General features: G+C 40.4%; 1 protein-coding gene across 1 annotated transcript; it reads right to left on the reverse strand.

Moving 5' to 3' along the window:
* Positions 1-739: 739 nt before the first annotated feature.
* Positions 740-19,251, reverse strand: LOC143115083 (uncharacterized). Its single transcript, XM_076276949.1, has 11 exons — positions 18,963-19,251; positions 18,755-18,847; positions 7,631-7,810; positions 7,325-7,383; positions 7,050-7,101; positions 6,617-6,920; positions 6,338-6,408; positions 5,617-5,800; positions 5,363-5,433; positions 2,222-2,393; positions 740-1,701 (listed from the first exon to the last, which is right to left on the reverse strand). Exons 1-11 carry the CDS (start codon positions 19,038-19,040, stop codon positions 860-862), a joined length of 2,106 nt encoding a protein of 701 aa, XP_076133064.1. The 5' UTR covers positions 19,041-19,251; the 3' UTR covers positions 740-859.
* Positions 19,252-23,983: the final 4,732 nt, after the last annotated feature.

The raw sequence follows: 23,983 nt of genomic DNA on the forward strand, positions 1-23,983 counted from the left end.
ATGGCCAGTGCACATGTTGTTCCACCATGGTAGACTCTCTCTGGTCAAGGCCACAACGTTGCTGGGGTAGGGCCAGATAGAGAACAACAAAGAAATTCAAAGGTACCATCCAAAACCATGGAGTGAATAATACTGTGGGCGCTACTTTAAATGCTGGCCAGTCTAAATGAAACCTGCTTAATAACTAAGCCATATCTATTTGCAAATGTAATACCATGAAAAAGATCCTAAATACAAACGTAATGCCGTTGGTTTATTTACAAGAACTTTGCTTAAAGACTGACTTTGCACAGCACTGAAATTAGGGGCCCCCTCTCTCCTTGGCCATGTTCATCAGGCCAGATGTCAATATTATGTCTGGCTGTTGGCTGGGAAAAGAATGCCTATGCTAAATAAATAGCTTCAACGTGAGCGTGTGCTCATGTGTATGTGTGTCCCAAAGCTAAATGAATAGACTCCAAATGTCAAGGCTCAGATTTGGGTTCAGAATTTCTGGGATACTATAACACAAATATATGACACACATTCACCAATGTGCAAAACTCTCCACAACTACAGAGCAATAATGCATTGGCATGAAATATGCAATAACTCCCAATACATTCATACACATCTTTTAATAGAAAGATCAGACTACACAGAGAAACATACCTGTTGAAAAGCTGGAACACAGAACTTGAAATGGTATATCTCAAGGCAAGTCTACATATTCTGTCCGGCATGTTTATTCTGGTGTTTTTTTAGACATCGAAGAGTAGAATAACTCTTGCCACACTGAGTGCAAAAATGTGACCTCTCTCCTGTGTGATTGTGCAAGTGTTTTCTGAGATCTCCTTTACAGGTAAACTTCTTAACACAATCAGTGCACAGGCCTCTCTCCTGTGTGAATGCTCTGGTGTATTTTGAGATCTCCTTTACAAATAAACTTCTTACCACAGTCAGTGCACTGGAATGGCCTTTCTCCTGTGTGAATCCGCTGATGCCTTTTGAGATCTACCTTGTAAGTAAACCTCTGATTACAATCAATGCACTGGAATGGCTTTGTTCCTGTGTGAATGCGCTGGTGTATTTTAAGACTGTCCCCTCGAGTGAAGCTCTTGCCACACTGATCGCAGTGGTACGGCCTCTCTCCTGTGTGAATCTGCTGATGCCTTTTGAGATCTCCCTTGTAACTAAACCTCTGACTACAATCAGTGCACTGGAATGGCTTTGTTCCTGTGTGAATGCGCTGGTGTTTTCTGAGATTTCCTTCATAGGTAAACTTCTTACCACAGTCAGTGCACAGGAATGGCTTCTCTCCTGTGTGAATCCGCTGGTGTATTTTGAGATTTACTTCATAGATAAACTTCTTACCACAGTCAGTGCACAGGAATTGCCTCTCTCCTGTGTGAATGTGCTGATGGACTTTCAGATGGACTCGTCGCACAAAACTCTTGCCACACTGGGGGCATGAGTAAGGCCTTTCTCCTGAGTGAATCCGCTGATGCCTTTTGAGATCTTTAAGTAAAGTGAATCCCCTACCACACAAGGAGCAGGAGTGTGGCCTCCTACCTGTGTGGACATAATGATGTTTCCTGAGCTGAGACCTGAAGTGGAAGTTTCTACCACACACAGAACAGGAGTGTTTTTTGGATTTCTCTGTCTCTGTATGTGACATGGAGGGGAATGCTGGGGTCTCCGAGGATGAGAGAGATGATCCTTCTGCCAAAACACACACACACACACACACACCTATGTATAGCACATAAAACATGTACAGTTTTATTACATCATGTTATATGAGTAGGGGTGGGCTTTATGGAATTAAAACATATGGTATTCATGGGATTACATGGGATGACAACATGACAATACCATTCAACATGCTCTGAATATCAAGCATGGCCATAAGAATGACCAATGATTTCAAAGTTGACGTAAAGACTACGGCCATTACTATGCTAGAGTTGAAAAAAAATACGCACATATGAGAGGCCAGACTCTCTTCATGAAGAGAATAAATCTGGTTTTACCAGCTAGTTATTTAGACCAGGGGTCTCAAATGCTACCCTGCAAGCCAAATCCTGTATGGAACGTTGTGTTGTGTGGCCCTTTGATTTATTTTCTTTTATAATGACGTGCTCAAATATCACTTTTGTATATAATTTCTTGTCAGTTTTGTATATAATCTCATGTCAGAGTGAGTGAAGGGAGGGAGAAGGGAGAGAGAGAGAGATCTTACGAGTGTTGGGCTGCTTTCTGTTGCTGTCGTCTGTCTTTTGCTGGCCCAGTGTTCTACAACAGTCCACCAGCACCACGGATACAGTCCTTAACTGGACTAGAGCTTGTTGGTCTGAAGGGGACAGATCTGTTTTGGAACACAGGACTGGAGCCATGTTGGACTTCTCTTGTCCCTAAAGTTCAAGTGTGAAATGACAAATACAAAAGGAAAACATCAGTGTTAAATAATCAGTTTTGAATGTTCCTTAAATTAAATGCATTATTTTTCTACTATTTTTCTATCTGATGATGGTTTAACTGTTTTATTAGCTTTAACATGTCTGACCTTAATTGACCTCAATAACAGTTTGCAGTTAGCATGTCTGATGATATGGGCTGAGTTTAAAAAAGCCAAGTGGAATTCTGTAGGATTCTAGTTGTCTTGAGCATGTCGTGTCAAATTCCAATCCACTGATTAAAACTAGAATAATTTAGACAAAGTGAAAGAATACTTTAAGATGTGTAGCTTTAGTGCAATCCAGACTGTGTTGTGAGCATTAGTTCATGAAGTAAGCTGATTCTTACATTTTATACATGGCTCTTATGCTAGGTATAGGTAAAGAATCGTCACTTGTTTGTGTGAACTCAGAATAGAAGACATCTCCTATGTCTTCTTCACCAAATGAGTGTAGACATAGGTAGCTGAGGCTTCATGCTAATTACTTCTTGCTGACCAGTCACTCCAGGCTTCAAGTATCGGTCATTCTTGGCACCAAGCCTATTTGTTTAGCTTACCCCTGCCATTTCACCAGTTTCACCACACCACCCAGGCCGGACTCAAACCCGGGTGCCCGTTAGTCTAAGCGAATTAGCCTGAAAAAGGGTCAAAGGTGGCAGTAAATACAGCAAAAGCACATTTTATTGATTACTGCCCAAAATCTTATGCTAGCAGCACATCTAGATATTATCCAATATCTCCCATGCCAGTGGAAAGATCCATATCAAACAACTTACTTACTATAAGGGCTCAATGAACACATTGGGCCCTATCATGACAGTCTAAAACACATGGTCACTGGCGAATAGTTTGAACATATTTCGCAGTTATTCTACTAAATGCTTTACTAAAACCTATAGCAGAGTATAGCCCACATGCATTTGCACTCGTCTATTATTTTAACTCATTGGCAAAGTGAAACTAACTTCACCGTGGTCTCATAGTCAACGACAAAACAGTTATATACACAGTTACTTTCCCTATTGACTGGAAATAGGTTACCATCGAAAACATAGCTAGAAAGAAAGCAACACTTACAACAATAATGTTCGAATGACTGAATAAAAAACCTAAGGACATTTATCCTGCAGAGGAGTTGCTGCTTATATCTCTATAACCTATCCCATACACCTCTCGCCTCGCCTAATCACTTTTATCCGTCATTACCTATTTGCAAATGATAGTGAATAACTAATCACTGTGAGATGTACTTCGTAATATCTTTATTCTAATTATCTTTCCGCCATACGCCAGGTTGGAAAATAGGGGCCATTGAGTCCAAATTCATTAGTGAATAACCTTATCTTACTGAAGTGCAATGTTGTTGTTGGAGGTGTTTATTGATGTAATAGATGCTGATTGTAATTGTGACACTTTATAACCCCTACAATGTCCTTTATGAACAAAAAACCAAACGTGTTTCATTTTGTTTGTCTATGCCCCCACATGACAACAATGTGCGATGGACTCACAGCCGAAGATTTCTACAGCCTATTACGGTAAGTAAATTCCCAATTGAAATGAATGGGATTTTATGGATCTAGGTGAAAAAAGTGTACACCTAATATATTTTGGTCTGTACCATGAAGGAAAACTGATTCAACCATATAAACCATATATATTCTGAAAGCTTATACCCTCAGGAGGTAATCTACTATGACATGAGACATTTCCCACTCTCGTCATTAGTATGCTACCCATGCATAATATATTGTATATTGCTAAATAGAGTATATGGATGATACCTTTTTGGGCTGTACCATTTAGGGAAACTGATTCAACCACCTAAATATATATTTCCTGAAAGCATATACCCTCAGGATGTGATCTAACATAGGTTTTGACATTTCTCACACAAATATCATGCTTTCGCTCTATTTACTGCCACCTTCAATCCTAATTCCCTCAGACTACATGGGCACTTGGACCTGAATACAGGCGCTGTAGCCAGTTGTGCCATAGCGCCCCCGAGCGTGCTAGCGTCACTGGATATCTGGACAGCATAGATTCTAAAGCATGTCGTCGTTTTTGATATTAGGTCAAGACGGTTGATTCTTAAGTATATTTTTTGGGGGGATTTTTGCCTTTATTTGGACAGGACAGTGGAGAGTGACCGAAGCAAACGGGAGAGAGATGGGGTGGGATCGGGAAATGACCGCAGGAGAGAGAGATGGGGTGGGATCGGGAAATGACCGCAGGAGAGAGAGATGGGGTGGGATCGGGAAATGACCGCAGGAGAGAGAGATGGGGTGGGATCGGGAAATGACCGCAGGAGAGAGAGATGGGGTGGGATCGGGAAATGACCGCAGGAGAGAGAGATGGGGTGGGATCGGGAAATGACCGCAGGAGAGAGAGATGGGGTGGGATCGGGAAATGACCGCAGGAGAGAGAGATGGGGTGGGATCGGGAAATGACCGCAGGAGAGAGAGATGGGGTGGGATCGGGAAATGACCGCAGGAGAGAGAGATGGGGTGGGATCGGGAAATGACCGCAGGAGAGAGAGATGGGGTGGGATCGGGAAATGACCGCAGGAGAGAGAGATGGGGTGGGATCGGGAAATGACCGCAGGAGAGAGAGATGGGGTGGGATCGGGATATGACCGCAGGAGAGAGAGATGGGGTGGGATCGGGAAATGACCGCAGGAGAGAGAGATGGGGTGGGATCGGGAAATGACCGCAGGTCGGATTCGAACCTGGGTCCCCGTGGGCACTCGGACCCGTATATGGTACTGCGCCACAGCGCCCCCAAGACGGTTGATTCTTCACATTCTTTTCCTACCCAAGGTAATTTTTTGTATGTTTTAAATTAAAATAAAACTCTATATAACACCTTTAATTACCATACTGTACACCACAAATACCATGACCTGCAATCCAAACTCAGTACCTGCAGAAGTTCAGGTTTAATGTCTGCAGCTGAAGAAATGGTCTGTTCTGTTCTAGGATCAGTTCCCTCTACTGTAGGACAAGAAAAGAAGAATTTTATTACATATATATGCCACTTTCAACTACAACGTCCTTCTATGAATGAGGTACATAATCAACGGAACAAAAAGGGAGAAGAGGTTTTTTTCTATCCAGAACATCAGAAACTCCTTGTGTATGACTGAGTGTGTGTGTGTGTGTTCTACAACTCCTTACCAGATTGCCTGTAATCTCCATCTCTATCACTGCCCTCTTCCTTTTTAATCCCCGAGACTGGATCCTGATAGTCGGTCCAGACCAGCAACTGAGAGGGCTGACCATCAAACAAGACTAACTGACTTTTAGCATTAGACGGGACCAGTGGATTTTCTTCATTGGATGACACCAGTGGACTCGGCTCCTGAGTAGAGACCAGCAAACTCTGGATGTTAGTAGAGATCAGCGGTTCTGACCAGAACAGACCAAATATCACGATGTTCTGACATATCATTTTGGCCCAGTATGAATTGTATTGTGGTACAAAAGAAAGCCCTCTATTTTTTCCGGTAAGGATTGGCATTGTAGGCACCTGAAATTCTTAATATACATAAAATGACTGTTTAAATGGTAACAAATATGCTTTCGCTCTATTTACTGCCACCTTCAACCCTAATTCGCTAAGACTACATGGGCACTTGGACCCGAATACAGGCGCTGTAGCCAGTTGTGCCATAGCGCCCCCGAGCATGCTACAGTAGCTTCACTGGATATCTGGACAGCATAGATTCTAAAGCATCTCGGCGTTTTTGATATTAGGTCAAGACGGTTGATTCTTCACATTCTTTTCCTACCCAAGGTAATTTTTCATAGTTTTAAATTAAAATAAAACTCTACATAGCACCTTTAATTAACATACTGTGCACCACAAATACCATGACCTGCAATCTAAACTCAGTACCTGCAGCAGTTCAGGTTTAATGTCTGCAGCTGAAGAAATAGTCTGTTCTGTTCTAGGATCAGTTCCCTCTACTGTAGGACGAGAAAAGAAGAATTTTATTACATATATGCACTTTCAACTACAAAGTCCTTCTGTGAGAGAGAGAGGACAATGAAGTACATAATCAACGGAACAAAAAGGGAGAAGAGGTGGGTGTGTGTGTGTGTGTCTGTGTGTGTGTGTGTGTGTGTGTGTGTGTGTGTGTGTGTGTGTGTCTGTGTGTGTTCTACAACTCCTTACCAGATTGCCTGTAATCTCCATCTCTATCACTGCCCTCTTCCTCTTTAATCTCCGAGACTGGATCCTGATAGTCGGTCCAGACCAGCAACTGAGAGGGCTGACCATCAAACAAGACTAGCTGACTTTTAGCATTAGACCGGACCAGTGGATTTTCTTCATCGGATGACACCAGTGGACTCGGCTCCTGAGAAGAGACCAGCGAACTCTGGATGTTAGTAGAGATCGGCGGTTCTGACCAGAAGAGTGTCTCCTCAGCTGGTCTCAGCAGGTCTGACTGGAGAGGAGAGCACGGAGTCTTCATTTGCTGGAAAACACACATATCAGATGTCTGTGTATGTAGGCTGTGTGTGTGTGTGTGTGTGTGTGTGTGTGTGTCAGACTTGATGAGACTGGATTTCTCTCCATAAAAGTGTGTCTGTGTCTACGTCTCTACCTTGAGCTGGCTCTCCCCGCTCTGCAGCCATTCCTTTACTTCCTGAACTGGCCTGTCAGGGTCAGAGTTCAAAGGTTAAAGGTAGAAAGAAGATGGTCGAAGTTTGCTGACAGAAATTCTAACTATAGTGCTCCATCAAAGATCTCTCCCAAATGTTCCCAAACTATCGCCAAAGGCATTGTAGAAGGACAAATAAAAAACATAAACATCAATATGCAGTCTATGGTGGATTTCGTAATATGTTCATGTGTGTGTGTGTGTGTGTGTGTGCGTACCTATGATTACTCTGCTGGCTTTGAACATCCCTTAGTTCATTCTTCAGGAGAGCCACAGTCTTTATGAACACACACACACATTATGTCTGTTAAAATCCTGCTCATCTCTCTCACTCACTCACACACACACAGACAGAGAGAGGGGGGGGGGACTGAAATCATACAACACACATTCTACACCTAAAACTAATTTGCCATGTACTGTACAGTAATCTCTAAAGGAATTACAGAGTAAATGTGAATTTGCAACTCAGTGAGTTTTCTTTCTCTACACACACACACACACACACACACGCACACACACACCTGATTGGCTTGTGTGAGTGAGTTGTCTTTTTCCTCTAGGAGTTTCTGTAGTTCTTCAATCTTCAGCGTCAGCTGTCGGTTTGACTGCACATGCTCCATCAGGCTCCTCTCAGTCTCCGCCTCCCTCTCCTCCAGACGGCCAATCAACACGCAGAGCTCCTGGTTTCTACCTACTTCATGCTGATACATACCAACAGCAAACATGGTAACGTTTAAAATTACTTTTGAAGGTAAGTGCAAAGTCCCTTTAGGCAAGTCCCTCCACTAAGCGGCCATATTGCAACACACTTTGGGCACTTATTGGGCATCTATTTCGGGCAGAACTGCGCGCGCAAGGCTTTACAACACCAAACTCGCTCAAGCAGAGAGATCACAACACATGATTGGTCCGATGTATTCACAACACACAACATGATTGCCGCGATGTATTCACATGTTGACTTTTGGCTGCAGAAGGGATGGGATACGTGTAGACAACTGCCATATTGGCATTATGAACTAAACCCCATGCATTTCTATCACTACAGTTTGCCACAGCCACTTTCGATTTCAAAACTATAGCGCTATAACTATAACTATAGTCGCTGATTTGGCAGCCTTTCTGGAAACCATGGAAACGTTAGTGAATTATGGTGTTCCAGACTAGTATCTCCCAGAAAGGAGATCCAGGTGGGTGTGGCCAGGCTATCACAGCCTGCCATCAACCAATCTGCCAAAAGAACCAAACTGGCATCCTAGAAGGCTCTTACCAGTACCAGCTGTGCTGTTGTTAGTGTTCGCATGTCCTTTAAGGTGGTTAGCTATTATAGATAAACTCTATAGAACAGCTATGCACCTGACAGTCATGCCAACTTTTACCACCCAGTGAGACCCAATAAGAAAAGCTGTCCAGTGTGAATATTCTTCATCATTGATTTCAAAACATACAATCAAAGGTGTCAGCAGACTAGCAGGTGGGAGGGCTGCTACCTTCCAACTAACAGAAAATTGTGTCTTGTGAAGGTAGCCTACGGTTCAGAAATAAAAATTATTTTGCCTGTCAAGTCAAGTTTATTTATATAGCACAATTTAAAACAACCTGTGGTTGACCAAAGTGCTCAAAAAAAACAGATAAATAAATAGATAATAGAAGACAAAATGAATCAAGGCACAAAAAAAAAGCACAACAGGAAAATAAAAGTAAAATAATATGTTCATATACCGGTATATGTAGCCTATTGGTGTAGATCTAATGTGAAAAGGGAGGTTGTTCCACAACTTGGGCCCAGCTACTGAAAAAGCGCGGTCACCTTTATTTTTTGGACGACTCTGAGGTACTGAGAGCAGTAGTTTATCTGATGACCTCAGAGTTCTGGGAGGGCAGTGAAAGTGTACAAGCTCACTTAGGTATTGGGGAGCTTGTCCATTAGGGTGCATCATCCGCCTTGACATATGCAAATTAATCTGTCCCTATGCTTATTATGTTCCAATAAGCGAAAAAACATTCCTGGTAAATTTTGAAGTAAATTGGATAATATTTAGGTGGCCCATCATCAACCTTTATGAATGGTCGAAATTGTTGCCAAATTCAGGAAATCACCTCGCAATATGGGGGACTATGGGGGTATATTTCACATTATTTCACTATTATCATTTTTTTAGCCAGTAGTTATTATGACCGCCGCGCAGCGAAGCGGCGGTCATATAGGTTTAGTCAGATTTTTTTTTTTTTTTTTTCTTTCTTTTTCGCATGTCCAAATTTCTGTCAATGATTCCCGGGACACTGAAAGACCGGGGTAGACGAAACTTGGTGGGCATGTAACCCCATATGGATAGCATGGAACCATCGTTTTTCGTTTTGATCTGTAGCCCCCCCGCTGGACTGCACCCCCCGAAAGGAGGGTAGGGCAGACACAGTTTTCTGTGAATATCTCGAGAACCGTAAGGTTTAGGAGGACCATTTTTTTTTGTATGTTGATCTCAAGGGGCCATGTCAACCCATTCCATAACCACTCATTTCATGTATAGCGCCACCTAGTTAAACACAAAAAAGTTAAAATGAGGTGTTGTAATCGCAGGTATCTGTGACCTAACATAGTCAAAACTGCACGAAATTGGAAGTGTAGGATCATTATGACACCCTCTGAATGCACGCCAAGTTTCATGGAATTCCGTTAATGGGGGGCCACACAATAAATTAATTTATGTTACTATACACCAACTGGCCTGTAGGTGGCCGGAGACAGTTTTCTGTGAATATCTCGAGAACCGTAGGGCCTAGGAGGTCCACCTTTTTTTTGTATGTTGATCTCAAGGGGCCATGTCAACCCATCCCATTACCACTTATTTCATGTATAGCGCCACCTAGTTAAAAATTAAAAAGCAAAAAATTAGGTGTTTTCATCACAATATCTCTGGCTGACATGGTCAAAACTGCACGAAATTGAAATTGTAGGATCATTATGACACGCTCCGAATGCATGCCAAGTTTTGTGTACTTTCGTTCATGGGGGGCCTTACAATAAAACAATTTATGTGTACATTTAGTGACGTACACCAACAAGGATTCCCGGGACACTGAAAGACCGGGGTACACAAAACTTGGTGGGCATGTACCCCCACATGGATAGCATGGAACTGTCATTTTTCGAAAATTATGATTTCATGATCAATATGCCTGCCTACTGCTACTGTGTCTGCCAGCCTTTGAGTCACGCGCATAAAGTAGACACCTCGGGTGCATATAGCTGCTACAATTCGTGCAGACACTGCATCAAGTTCAACAATCGGAAGAGACGGTAATGTTAAGACAAGTCACAAAAAAGGACGTATCTCTCTGGTGCCGAAAACATAACGAAGAAAATGACAGAGGAGGAGAAAAACGAGCAAGATACAGGTATGTTTTGCATGATTATTTACAGTATGTTTTGTGCTTGAGGTAGCTAGCTAGCTGTCATGATCTAATATAAGCCATCACCAGAGCTAAATCTCCGCCATCAACAGAGAAATGTCTCCCATTAATATATATTTATCTAGATGTATTTCAGATGTCAAGGATATTGGGATTGTTTTGGATGTTCAATCAAGCATGTACCCTTGCTCTAGGTGGGCTTATTATGTCGTAAATTAAAGTTAGCTAGCTGACTGAAGTGGACATTAGCACTACAGTAGCTACATGAAAACGTAGCTGAAGGCAAATTTACCACAGAGGGATTGTTTCTGATTTCGTACCTGAAAGTGTTGATAGTTTATTACTGCTCTATAATATGTGACATAGTGGTAGCACTAAGTCTGATAGCAACAACAGACTAAGCCCAGGCTCCCAGTCCCAACCCAACCCACTGACTAGCGCGACTCTGGGCATCGGTAACGTTCCAGCTTCATAGGCAAAGATGGAACAGCAGTGCGCTCTGCTCTAAGATCTTTGGAGAGAGATGGTAGTGTTTGAGAAAATATACCATGTTGGGTGGGGAGACTTCTGTGATGAAAATAAACTTACATTTGATTAAGATAGTGGCAAGTGATGTAGCGGTGCTACCCTAATATTTAGGCTGCAGTAGATCACCATGTTAAGCGTTCACCATACTGCAATTAAGTATACTCTTTTGATTATGCCTCATTTGCCAATAGAATATGAATTGTTACATGTGGAATTGCTTGTTATTTGAGTGTAAGTAATGATAGCAAAATAAACTCATTCTGCTCGATCAACTATGCACTTATGCAATATTTTTTTTTTTCAGAGACACTGTGTAAGTCCTTTGGAGCACATCTCTACCTCTACCTAACTCTACCTACCAGAAGGTGAGGTTTTCTTGATGGCAAATGGTTACATAGCCTGTTAATATGACACGACACATTTGACATCGTTTTTTTTTTTATTTATTTATGTATTTATTTAATCATTGCAGGTTCGTCCACTGCAGAGTTGCAGATGCCTAAAAACCAGGAACGAAGTAGGAATAATTATCTATTTTTTGGGACATTTTATTTTTGATTATTAATGTTTGTCTATTTTGTTTTTATTTTGTAGTTGAAAATTACTCATTTAATGCACATTTGCGGATTTGTTCAGCAAATCTGTTGAAAAACAAGTCATTAAACTGATGTACTTGTTTACAACAAATACAAATTATGGAGTAAAACTTGTGTCACCTTAAACCGAATTTGAATATGAATTTGAATATGAATTTGAGCAATTGTATTGGAAAAACGAATTTGAATAGTATATATTGAAACTGAATTCATTAGATTGGAACTGAATCTCAGTCAACTTGAAATTGAATATAATATTTTGAAATTGAACTAATTTGCTCTGATACATAAATTATCCTGACTGAAAATTTCGCTCTTGGAACTTTCACATTCAGTTCTCAAAATTCAGTTTCAAAACGTGAAATTCAATTTCAGTCTACCGAGACAAAAACAGCTGGTAGCTAAGGAAGAGCAATCGAGTGCAGAGCTATTGTGATCGCGTGACTAGTGCCGAGCGCGAAGCAAAGAGCATAGCTCCCTCTTAGCAAGCTGTCTCCTGAACCTCCTTACAGTGTCGAACAGAGAAAGAAGAGATGGAAGCGACTGGCACATCAGAAAACGTCCAAGTAAGTTGATATCATATGCCATGTCTGTTAACGTTACTTTATATAATGTACATTATATGCTAGCGCTGGCTGGCTAGCCAGCATAGTTTCATCGACTAAGTTAAAGTTTTTTCCATAGTTCAGAACCAGTTAGACTACTATAACGTTACTCTTTGATAGAACAATATGATTGGTCATTGTCATATCATTGTGCCTTTTAGGCCTGTAAGAACACGTTACAATCTCAGGTTAAACAGTATCATTCATGGAAAACTGGATATGTCCCCCTAGTTAAGCTTTTTTCATCGTTGTGTTGTCTGTTAGCTAATGCTACGTGGGGCAATTTTTTCGTGCCGTGATGTTGCCAGACAACTGGATTGCGATAACTAGCAAATGGTAGCTAGCTAAATCTGCATGGAGTCGATGAAGAAGCATAAATCAGCCTGTAGAAATACTGTTAAACTAAGGTCTCTTGAGTCTTGATCGATCATATTATCGATATAGAACATGTTCAGTTTGAAACTCTTAGAAGCTAGTAAAAGTTATTGAGAAATAGACACAGTATATTACAATAACCTAATTATTATACTTTAACTGTGTGTTGTCTTGATACTTCTGTTTCAGTAATGTGTGTGTAGATTGCAAATAATGTGTTGTATGACGATAGAAATGTCCTTGGTTCTTAATTAACTCATTGTATTGACCAAGTCGTGTGTGTGCAGAGAAGGTGTAATGATATGTATTATGATGTATACGATCCAAGGTATATATGTGTGTGTGAGAAACAACTGATTGTCTCTTAGGTGCACAGACTTGTGTATCCTGATTGCCTGATGCTTATGAGACCTCTTTGCGCAGAGATGAATAAACAATTAACGAGAAAGACTCACAGTAGACCTTTAAGCTAAACACTGATTGTTTGTTGGTTTTATTTTCATAGGTTGAGAGGCCTCAATGAACAGTGGACAGTGAGATAGACTGAGGACAATGGACTGGCACCGATCAGACATGGACACCGAAGCTTGTTTTCTCTTAATAAATATCTTTGCAAGATGCAACACATATTGTAAAACACTTTACACACTAATAAACATGTCCACTGTTGTTTTCTCTGGAATTGATGTTTGCCAATTCACCATCACTAATTGTTTGCCATTGGTGGTGATGGATTTCCAAATGGATTTCCAAATGTATGGGCAATCTAAATTTTTTGTTTATGTGTGTAATCAGCTGATATTAGATATGATGCAATTGCAAAATCATGTAGGTTTATCCTTTGCAACATAAGGAAGAACAGACCTTATCTGACACAGGATTCCACACAACTTCTTGTTCAGGCCATGGTCATCTCCAAGCTGGACTATTGTAATTTACTATTAGCTGGTTTACCTGCTTGTGTAGTAAGATTGTTACAGCTGAGTCAGAATGAGTCTGGTCTTTAATCAGCCAAAGACATATGTAACTCCTCTCCTAGTTACTCTCCATTGGCTCCCTATTAGGCAGAATTAAATTTAAATCTCTCACTTTGGCCTATAGGACACTGACCGGATCTGCTCCTTGTTATTTTAATTCAATGATCAAGACGTACATCCCCAACTGCCCACTGCGGTCTTCTGAAGAGTGTCTGTTGTGTCGACCAGACATAGGTCAAATTCAAGACTTTTCCTCAGTGGTTCCATGTTGGTGGAATGAGTTGCCCAGTGCTCTCTGTTCCTGTGATAGTTTTGGGTCTTTTAACAGGGGTCTAAAGACGTATCTGTTCAACATGCACTTGAATTAACACTTATGGTTTGTATAGTATTGTTTCATTTTCATTAGGCTGTTGATTAATTTGACATTGTTGTTTATTATTGATATTCTCCACAATGTAGTCTTACCATGCTATTGTTATTTTTATTATATTATTGACTGAATGTACATTATTGTTTATTATTACTATTTTCCCTTTTTTCTCATTGTTTATGTCATTAGGCTATTGATTGAATTGACATGGTTGTTTATTATTGCTATTCTCTTTATTATAGTCTGACCAACATCTTCATTTGTTCCCTGTTCAATTTTAAGTATTATATTTTGTATTTATGTTGCTTTGGACAAAAGCGTAACCATAACCATATGTAATTGGAAGCAAATAAAGGTAGCCTACACATCATAGTATTACAAGAGTGGCTTTAAACGTAAGAAAACGGTAATGATTTGTCCTTTTTTGGTCATTCAAACATGTAGATTTTTATTCACATAATTACTAGGTTGTTGCCTTTTCTATCCAGTAGGTGGCAGTCCAGGATAAGAAATAGAGCAGTAGTTGAGTAGGAAAAACGAAAACGAGAGAAAGTTATGCCCATGACATTTTAAAGAATGACAGGCTAGAAGTTTGCAATTGGTAGACAGTACATTGATGTTTGATGGCTAGCTGAGTAGTTCTGTATGGACTGACAGGCTGGAAGTTTGAAATGTAATACTGTAAAAAATGTTTTAGCCTATTTAAAATTACAAAAACGGTAGGTAAGACCATACATCGATGTTTGATGGCTAGCTGGGTAGTTCTGTACTTCAAGGATTGACAGGCTAGAAGTTTGAAATAATACTGCAACAAATGTTTTATTTGTTTAAAATTACATAAACGGTAGGTGAGACAGTAGGCCTACAATCAGAATGTGTTTTATGAATCGTGCGTGCAGATCTAATAACCGTGCAAACCAAGTGCCCACACTATGCTCTGCTTCGCGCTCGTCACTAGTCACGCGATCACAATAGCTCTGCACTCGATTGCTTTTCCTGAGCTCTGCACTCGATTGCTTTTCCTGAGCTAATTTATGTATCAGTGCAAATTAGTTCAATTTCAAAATATTATATTCAATTTCAAGTTGCCTGAGATTCAGTTACAATCTAATGAATTCAGTTTCAACATATACTATTCAAATTCGTTTTTCCAATACAATTGTTCAAATTCAGCAATTCAAATGCAAATACAACATATTCAAATTCGGTTTAAGGTGGCACAAGTTTTACTCCATAACAAATGCTGTTGTATTTTGTTATTTGTCAATTCAACTTCAGTAAACCACCCTTAGTGCTTCACTTTGAATATGAATGTTTCAAATAAATCTGTGATTTTAGTACCCTCTAAGATTAAAAGGTGACAGGGTTGGTGTAAATAACAACTATATTAATACATTGGTTTACCAAGCACATGGGGCCAGAAGTCTAGATTGGAGCCCCAAAACATTTTTGGCATGTGAGCAAGGATGGATTACTGAATGAGCCTACCGAGCCCAAGAGGTCAAGGGACCCTGAACCCCAAGTAGTTGTGTGAATTCACTACCAATAAGTCAAAAAGCAAAAGGCTATGAATCTGAACAAATTTAGGTACTGCCCTTCTCCAGCTGACCATCCCAAAAATGCACCAGAATACAGGAAATCACATCTAACCCCCCCCCCCCCCCACACACACACACACACACACACCCGTTTGTACCCACATTTGCACAAACAGGGTAGGGGGAGAGGGTCCTTATGCATCTGTGTCCAGGGGGACAGTAGTTCATAATCAGTCGCTGTATTAATACATAACCTCACTGAATTCATTTATAATATGACATTATAGTGTGAAGTTGTCAATTATCGCCAAGCACAGGTGACTGCGTTGTGGGAGGGGGCCCCCAAATCAAATTCTGCTTAGGGCCCCCAAAAGGCTTGGGCCGGCACTGCGTATGACACATACTCACACAGTAGACATATGTACGCTTCCATGCACAGGCACATACGCAGGCACGCACACACACACACACACACACACACACACACACACACACACACACACATAACATAAACATAACACAAACAATCAAGAATTTCTCATAATTATGAACAGGCAAGATGGAGGTGGGGTTGTATAAAATGAATTTTACATGTGAAATCTATGAACTAATCATGTTTTGGTACTTGTTGTCTAGCAGATACCAGTGAGAATTGAGTGTGGATAATGCAATTTAGTGAGACAGTTAGAATCATATAGGCCTTTCAGCGTGATTTCTTTTTGTGGAAAAAATGTGCTGGACTGGGCGGCGGTCATATTTTGTACCGCTCTGCGGTACATCTAGTTTGAATAATAACTGTATTAAGGGCATAAAGCACAGCTCATTGGATAAACATTGGGTTTCTTTATGTTGTCATACATATTTTGGTGATTTTTCTCAGAAAAACGTTTTTTTTTTTTTTTTTCTATTTTGAATATGTTATTTGATGAAAAACACCTTAATGTGTATTGTAACATTTGTCATTAATCATTTAATTTAACTGTTGTTGCTTTGGTGTTATAAAAATCTCATAATTCCAAATCAGATATAGGCTACATGCGTGGGACTATTTTGATTAGTGTAGAGTAGTAGTTGTATCACACAGGATTACATGAACTTTCTTGCAACATGGCCTCTAGTGGAGAGTGTATTAGTAATGTAGCCTAGAAATCTAGACACACCCTAGCGGCAGCAAATTACATTTGCTGCCAGGGCTAGTCTAGCAACTCTTCGTTGGCTTGTGAGCTGGAAAAATTAAACTTCTATCAGGCCAATCAAATCGTGTATAAAGACGTTAGGCGGGCTTAACATAATGATTAATGGCAAAGTTGCAACGGTTTGGCTTGAATTCCCTGCTACTTGAAAACATAGAAGATGGATGTTGCTGTTGACGAACAGCGTGACACGTTAAGCTTTTTTTTTAAGTTGGCAAAAGTTTGAACTAGCCAAAACTAGCTCCGCTGGTGGGAAAACGCATGGGACTCGTAGCGCTGTCCTATTGTGTGCAGAGGGAATTTGAAAGACAACCGATTATCCCACCCCTCGGACTGAGCACTGCCAACGGTGAGTGCCCAGACCCTACATTTTAATGTGGGTCTGGCTCGTCAGGCTATTAGTAATGCCAATCCTCAGTCTTCAAAATGTACTCTGTCTATAAGACAATCGTCTTGAATATTTGGTTTGGCAGTGGCCTTGTTCAGGATGAAATTTGGTCTCTGCATTTATCCCAATCCGTGAATTAGTGAAACAAACTACGCACACAGTGAACACACAGTGAGGTGAAGCACACACTACTCCCGATGCAGTGAGCTGCCTGCTACAGCGGCACTCGGGGAGCAGTGAGGGGTTAGGTGCCTTGCTCAAGGGCACTTCAGCCGTGGATATGGGCACCCTTCGGTTACAAGCCCAAAGCCCTAACCAGTAGGCCACGGCTGCCCCCAAATGGCATGAATGGCATTGATTTGAATGAAAATGCCACTCTGAGCTATCCCACTTAAACGACGGACCAGCCCATCTACACTGGAGAAACTTCAGAAGATGGAGAAAAACTGACAAGTTTTGCTCTGTGGCTAGAGAACGCTGAAAGCTTGGTGAAGAACAAGGAGGACTTGTTATTTCTGGAGTCTATGAAAAATGACCGCCAGGCCTCATTTGGTTCATTCGATAAGGCATTAGCTGACCACATATATTGTTTTCCAGCCTTCAAATTTGGTACTGGCAAAACCCATGACAGCAAGCTTTTATTGATAGTTTACTTTCATGTTGTTTATTGAAAATGCCTGGCAAAGGCATTTTTTTATTGCATCTTCCCCGAAAATGTACACTACTGCCATATCTCAGGAAGTAATAAAGATAGAGACACACGACTCACACCAAATGATGCGAAAAGTCCATATTTATATTCAACTTCCATTGACATTATAGGGCTAGACCCATTATTTTTGGCGTTATTTAAGAAAAAAGGATATTTACAGCCTAGCTTTATGGACGTCTTTAGTTGGAAACTTTAGAGGCTCAGTGGGCCACCTAAACATCAATAGAATTCAATAAAATTTCTCATGGAAGTTTTATTTGGTTAATGGAACAAAATTATTCTAGGGACAGATTGATTTTAAATTTTTTTTCAAAAAGTGAGGCGGATGATGCACCCTATTGTCCATTTAAAGCTTTAAAGACAAAAAGAAGAATTTTGTAATCTACTCTAAATTTCACTGGTAACCATTGCAGAGATTCCAAAACTGGAGAAATATGTTGTCTTTTTAGACTTGGTGAGCAGCCTTGCAGCTGCATTTTGCACCATCTGAAGTCAGGATAGAGTGGACTGAGTGACACTAAAATAAAGGGAGTTACAGTAGGGCCTAGTCCAGGCGGGATGAAATAAAGGCATGAATCAATATCTCAAAGTCTTTGAAATAAAACATAGTTTTGGCTTTACTTAAGATTCTAAGGTGGTAAAAAGATGACTTGACAACAGCATTAATCTGTTTCTCAAATTTAAAATCAGGGTCAAGTAGAAAGCCAAGATTTTAGAAAGAAGGGCAATTTTGAGATGGGTCTATAATTGTTTAAGTCAGTGTCATCAAGCTCTGGCTTTCTAAGCAGGGCCTGTGATACGAGTTCTGATGATACCTAGAAGGTGCTTTTCACCATTGATGCTATTGAGCTGGAGGATAGACAAAGCAAAGGAGTCGCAGTGATAGCAAACAGTCTCAGTCGGTCATGCTCAATGAACAAATTCATTGGTGTATAAGATAATGTTAGTCTACCTGAAATGCTTGTGTGATAAATTGAGTGGCCTTTTCCAGGTTGATGCAGGCTTGTTTGTGACTCATACCCAGATGTTGATGGATCTCATCCATCTACAGAGAGAGAGAGAGAGTCCGGGTGCACTGATTACAGATCATTCATTTGGCCAGAAACCAGGGAACACAGAGTGATGTCGCCTTCAAATCATAGCCTGTAAAAAAAACTGACCAAGGATAAACGGGCGTGACCTCCGTAGTCTGAGACAATAAGCGTTGGAGGCACGAGAAGACCATCCGATCTTTGCATCGCGCTTGGAAAGTGGCGGCTCTACGCCGATCTCAAATTAACAACAACAAAGACGTAGGCTAGGTCCACTGCAAGCGCGCAATACTCTATTGCCAACCCCCTCTTGAAATGGAAAAATAAAGCTTTTTATTTAATCTAATCTTTTCTAACGATCCGCTAGCTGTCTGTCCCATAAGCAGGTCATCAAAAAACCGCGTCTCTGTAGGCAGCCTAGGACTCTGTATGAAGTCTACTTCTTCTTCTTCTTCTTCTTCTTGTTTTTATGGCGGTTGGCAAACAACGTCTGGTTGCATTACCGCCACCTTCTGAAATGGAGTGTGGGTCTGAATAATATATTTCCCTACACTTAAATGATCTTTATTAAACCAGTTCTGAAAAAGGAAAAGAAACCCCCAAAACAAAAATCTCCAGACGCTACACCTCCCATCAGCATGTTTTTTCATTAAAAATAATGTACTGTTTAACCCTGTGTGCACAAATCTCATTCTTGAAATGATGTTCTGTGTATTTCTGCAGTACTCACCCCCACTCTTTTTTGGATATTATACCAGTCTGACCATTATCCCACAATACTTCCACTTCTCCTTTATCTTTCCTTTAATGATTGATTTCACTTCAGCTTTACTATACTTAATGCTTATATACTCCATTTCTGTTGCCTTTTTTGCATGAGTTGGCATCAGCCAACTCATTCCCTGTTACTCCTTTATGGGCAGGAACCAGTGTCGGACTGGAATTAAAAAACGGCCCTGGCATTTTCATAAGGTTACAAAAGAATGTAGACTGATGTAAATATTGAGGGTCACCATGACTGTAGTATAGAGACTCATGTCTGGTATAAACTGATCAGGTTCCTACTATGAAGGAGGAAAAGGGAGTTAGAGATAAATGGCTTATTCGAAGCCATGTAACACTATTGATGCTTGATAGTGGGCCGAGAGATATTGTAAAACCGTCTTTACGATAAATGGGCCGCGCAAACCCGACAAGCATGCCGCTCCGTGATTGGCCGGCCCAAACGGCCCACGAGGGGCCGCGGCCCTTCTGGCATCTGCCCAAATGCCAGACCGTCCAGTCCGTCACTGGCAGGAACCCATACAAGTCCAACATTTACTCCAGCTTTAATTAATGTACTAGCCATTTGGACAATTTCTATAACTTGTCTAGATTGTGAATTTATGTTCTGAATACTCATCAGAGCTGACGCTGAATATGAAGCAATTACTAAACTTCTTGGCCTGTTATTCTCAGCCAGGCTTGGAATTTCACCATTTTAGGGGCAAGGCCACTTGGCCTTCAGTTGGGCATATTTGGTGGGGGGCACAAAGGCCACATGTCAGGGCACCAAGGCCAAAGGTACAGTATACAGGCTATAAAAATGATCAAAAATGTATTTAGCCTATTCACAGCAATAGACCTGCATCACTGAAACATTACAAAAACATGAAACATGACAGGCTATTACATAGAACTGTAAATCATCTGATATTATTTATATATATTCTATATTTAACATTTATTTATATTTGGCCTGCTATGAAATCATGTATTGAACAATTTAAGCACAGCTCAGCTTTAAGAAACTCAAAGCATAGAATAGATGCATGCTTAGCATTTTGTGATCATAAAGCTACTTTAACAAACTCGTAGTCAGCTGTATATCTTCTGATTTTAATATTTACCGACATCTAGGCGATATTTGTAACATTGATTTTGTATTTGGCCTGTTATGAAATCACGTAGAAAAATTTAAACACATTGTAAAACTTAAAGCCCAAATTTGGCATGCATGTACTCTAGAACGGCTAACTGTACATGGGACTGCTTTAAACCTTCGTGTTCGGTAAGGTCTGCTGTTTATTTTGATATATGGTTTGCCATGTTTTGAACGAAGGGTTCGTGAAGTAGGCTAGGCCTATTCCACCAAGATGAATGGGTAGGGAGATAGGCGCAGAACCTAATTTATGATTAAATTTAATTTAATCATAAATTCGCGAACCTTTCACCAAACGGCTAATATCGTTTAAAACATGAGAAAAAGCTCTTTCATGTGATGTGATACTTGTGATTTCTGTATGACGAGTAGCCTAGGCTACTTCGCGAGTAGTTCAACTGAGAAGAATGGTCGAATCTGGACGCACTTTCATTCTTGCCGTGCGCTGTCACTTTCTCCACTGCGTAAAAGACCACATTAATTAATTTCCTAAGATTATTTTGTCAGGCCATAGGCTAATAAAATACGCTATTAGTCGGATGCAAACCAGAATATTGAAAGAAGGGGGAACCAAGGCCACAGTGCCCTGTAAACCTCTGATTTTCAAAGGGGCATCACGGCCATGGCCGTCGTGAAATTCCTACCTGCTCTCAGCCCAAGAGAGCACCATTAAAATAGCAATTAGTTCTGCTGTATAGACTGCTAAATTATCATTAATTATTTTTTGTGTTGCTACTTTTAACTTTGGAATAACAAAAGCCACCCCCACTCTCACATCCCTTTTGGACCCATCTGTGTACATTATAATCCTATCCCCATATCTTTCACTTAAATACCTCTGCACCACATTACTATCTATATCCCCATTCTTAGCTTCTTCCAAGAGACTGAGATCAACTGAAAGATCTTCAAGAGTCCATAAAGGAACTCATGAAAACACTACTGTAGGATCTAACAAGGCTATTTCCATTTGTTTTCTGTTTAATAGTCCACCCAAAACTTTGTACCATTCTGTCTCTCTTGCATAGCACTCCTAGTTGCACCCCATTCCACCCCACACAAACACCTCATTACATTCAATACCTTTTTACACTTTTCTACCATCGTCTGAATATGAACTGCCCATGTTAATCTTTTTTCCAAGATATTTAAAGCTCTCTACTCTTTCCAATTCCTTACCTGATATTTGAATCTTTAACTCCTGGCTTATTTTTTTCCTAGTAAAGAAAATTACCTTTCAATCCCCATTCAATTGTCCATGTGTGTACTGTATCCACTGCTTGTTGTATCTTATTTACAATGTGATTGACATTTCTTCCCCTTTAATCTATCTAATATCTTAATCTATCTAATATCTTAAATATCTCATTTATCATACTGAAAATAGTAATGGACTAATAATACTCCCTTGAGGAGTACCATTGTCTACCTCATATACCTCACTCAAAACCCCATTTACTTTAACTCTAATTTTCCTCCCAGATAGAAAAGATTTTACCCACGCAAACACTCTCCCCTTTACTCCCAAATGATATAATTTGATAAGAAGCCCCTCCTTCCACATCATGTCATGCTTTCTCTATATCAAAAAATATAGCTAAAACTGTTTCTTTGTTTACCTGAGCTTTCCTTATGTCATCTTCAAGTAACACAGTTGGGTCCATGGCCCCTCTACCTTTCCTAAAACCACTCTGGTAATTCCTTAATGCATCTTTAGTTTCTAAAAAGAACACTATTGTTTACCATTCGTTCCATGGTCTTACCCAACTGAGATGTCAGTGCAATAGGCCTATAACTACTAGGCAATTTAGCGTCTTTACCAGGTTTCCTAATAAGAATAATAATTGATTCCTTCCAAGTGCAAGAGATTACCCCTTCAGTTAGATTTTTTATCATTGCATAGCAAACCTTGTCATTCCCTGGTGTAGATTTACCCACCTTCTTCAAAGCACAATTCAGTTCCTTCATTGTAAATAGAACCTCCATCACACCACCTTCCTCAATATCATTACCCAACTCAGCACTATATCTTAGTTTAGTAGCTTCCCTTCCTTCCCTTTCTACCTGATCTAAATTTGCTTCACCATGTACCTTTACTAATGTCTTTGCTATAGCTTCAGCCTTGTCTCTATATTAGAAATAATCCGTGTTGCCACAGTTACCTTGAAAAAGTAATCTGATTACTGATTACTCCTTTGAAAAGTAACTAAATTAGATTACAAGTTACTTTATTAGTTACTTTCAGCAGCTGCCGACAACACCCCCACCGCCTCAACATAAGAATAACCGGTTTTGCCAATATTCACTATACTGGAAGTGCATTTTAACATTAATGTCAACAATGTATAGCAGACATCCCACCCTAACCTACTTAGATACTGAAATTCAGATGTTTGTTCAATAATGTCTAGTCAGTACACCAAATAAGGAAGGCCTATTGATAGAAATTGTGATAGTAAAATATGTAGATTGTGGTAGTTTGGCCTTTTAATGTAGCCTTGGCAACTAGCCATCTAGTAAGCTATAGGCCTGAGTAATATGCAAATGAAATTACACTTGTTAAACTCACCTCAATAAGTCTTTTGCAATCATTTAACCCGCCGTGAGCAATGCTATAAAGTCACTGTTACAAACAGTGCAGTGTGCAAGACTATCATTATGTTTTACTCTTATGAGACAATTGGGTACACTTTTGTGTAGTCTGATGTGAAATGGGTCTTAAATGTTCCTTTTTGAGGGGCACTCTGCCATGACGCTCCTGTTCCTAGATACACTGACTGAACTGATTAATTAAGTTTGGGAGAAAAGAGATATAAGCCCACCTACACTGAAAACTGATTGGTTGATTTAGCGAAACAGACCAGGATGCTCTCTGTCTTGAATGCGCTTCAGGCACACACGCACCACTCCTCTCTCTCTACCTCTCCGTTGTGTGCGCGTTAAACTCAGATGCACACGCGATTTGAAGTCCGGTCTGCGTGCTCTTGTTCGCTCTAGGTTCTGGGAGATTTTATGTAATTTGCGAGCGTCAGGAAGCCGCTATCAATATGTGGGAGACTCCCAAAACTTCGGGAGACTTGGGTCGCCAGCACAGAATGTACAATGTACCTTAATGTAGTCATGTTTAGCTGACACAAACTCAAAATAATGACTGTATAGATAAAACGTGCATCTCTCTCCCCCTCCATTGTTGTTTACGTTTGTGTCGCTGCTTGGTTTTACACGTGAG

This window comes from Alosa pseudoharengus, unplaced genomic scaffold, assembly GCF_046254945.1.
Source record: "Alosa pseudoharengus isolate Yale_2024_CS ecotype anadromous, Long Island Sound unplaced genomic scaffold, YU_APseudo_1.1 YU_APseudo_1.1_scf_9, whole genome shotgun sequence".
NCBI lineage: Eukaryota > Metazoa > Chordata > Actinopteri > Clupeiformes > Clupeidae > Alosa > Alosa pseudoharengus.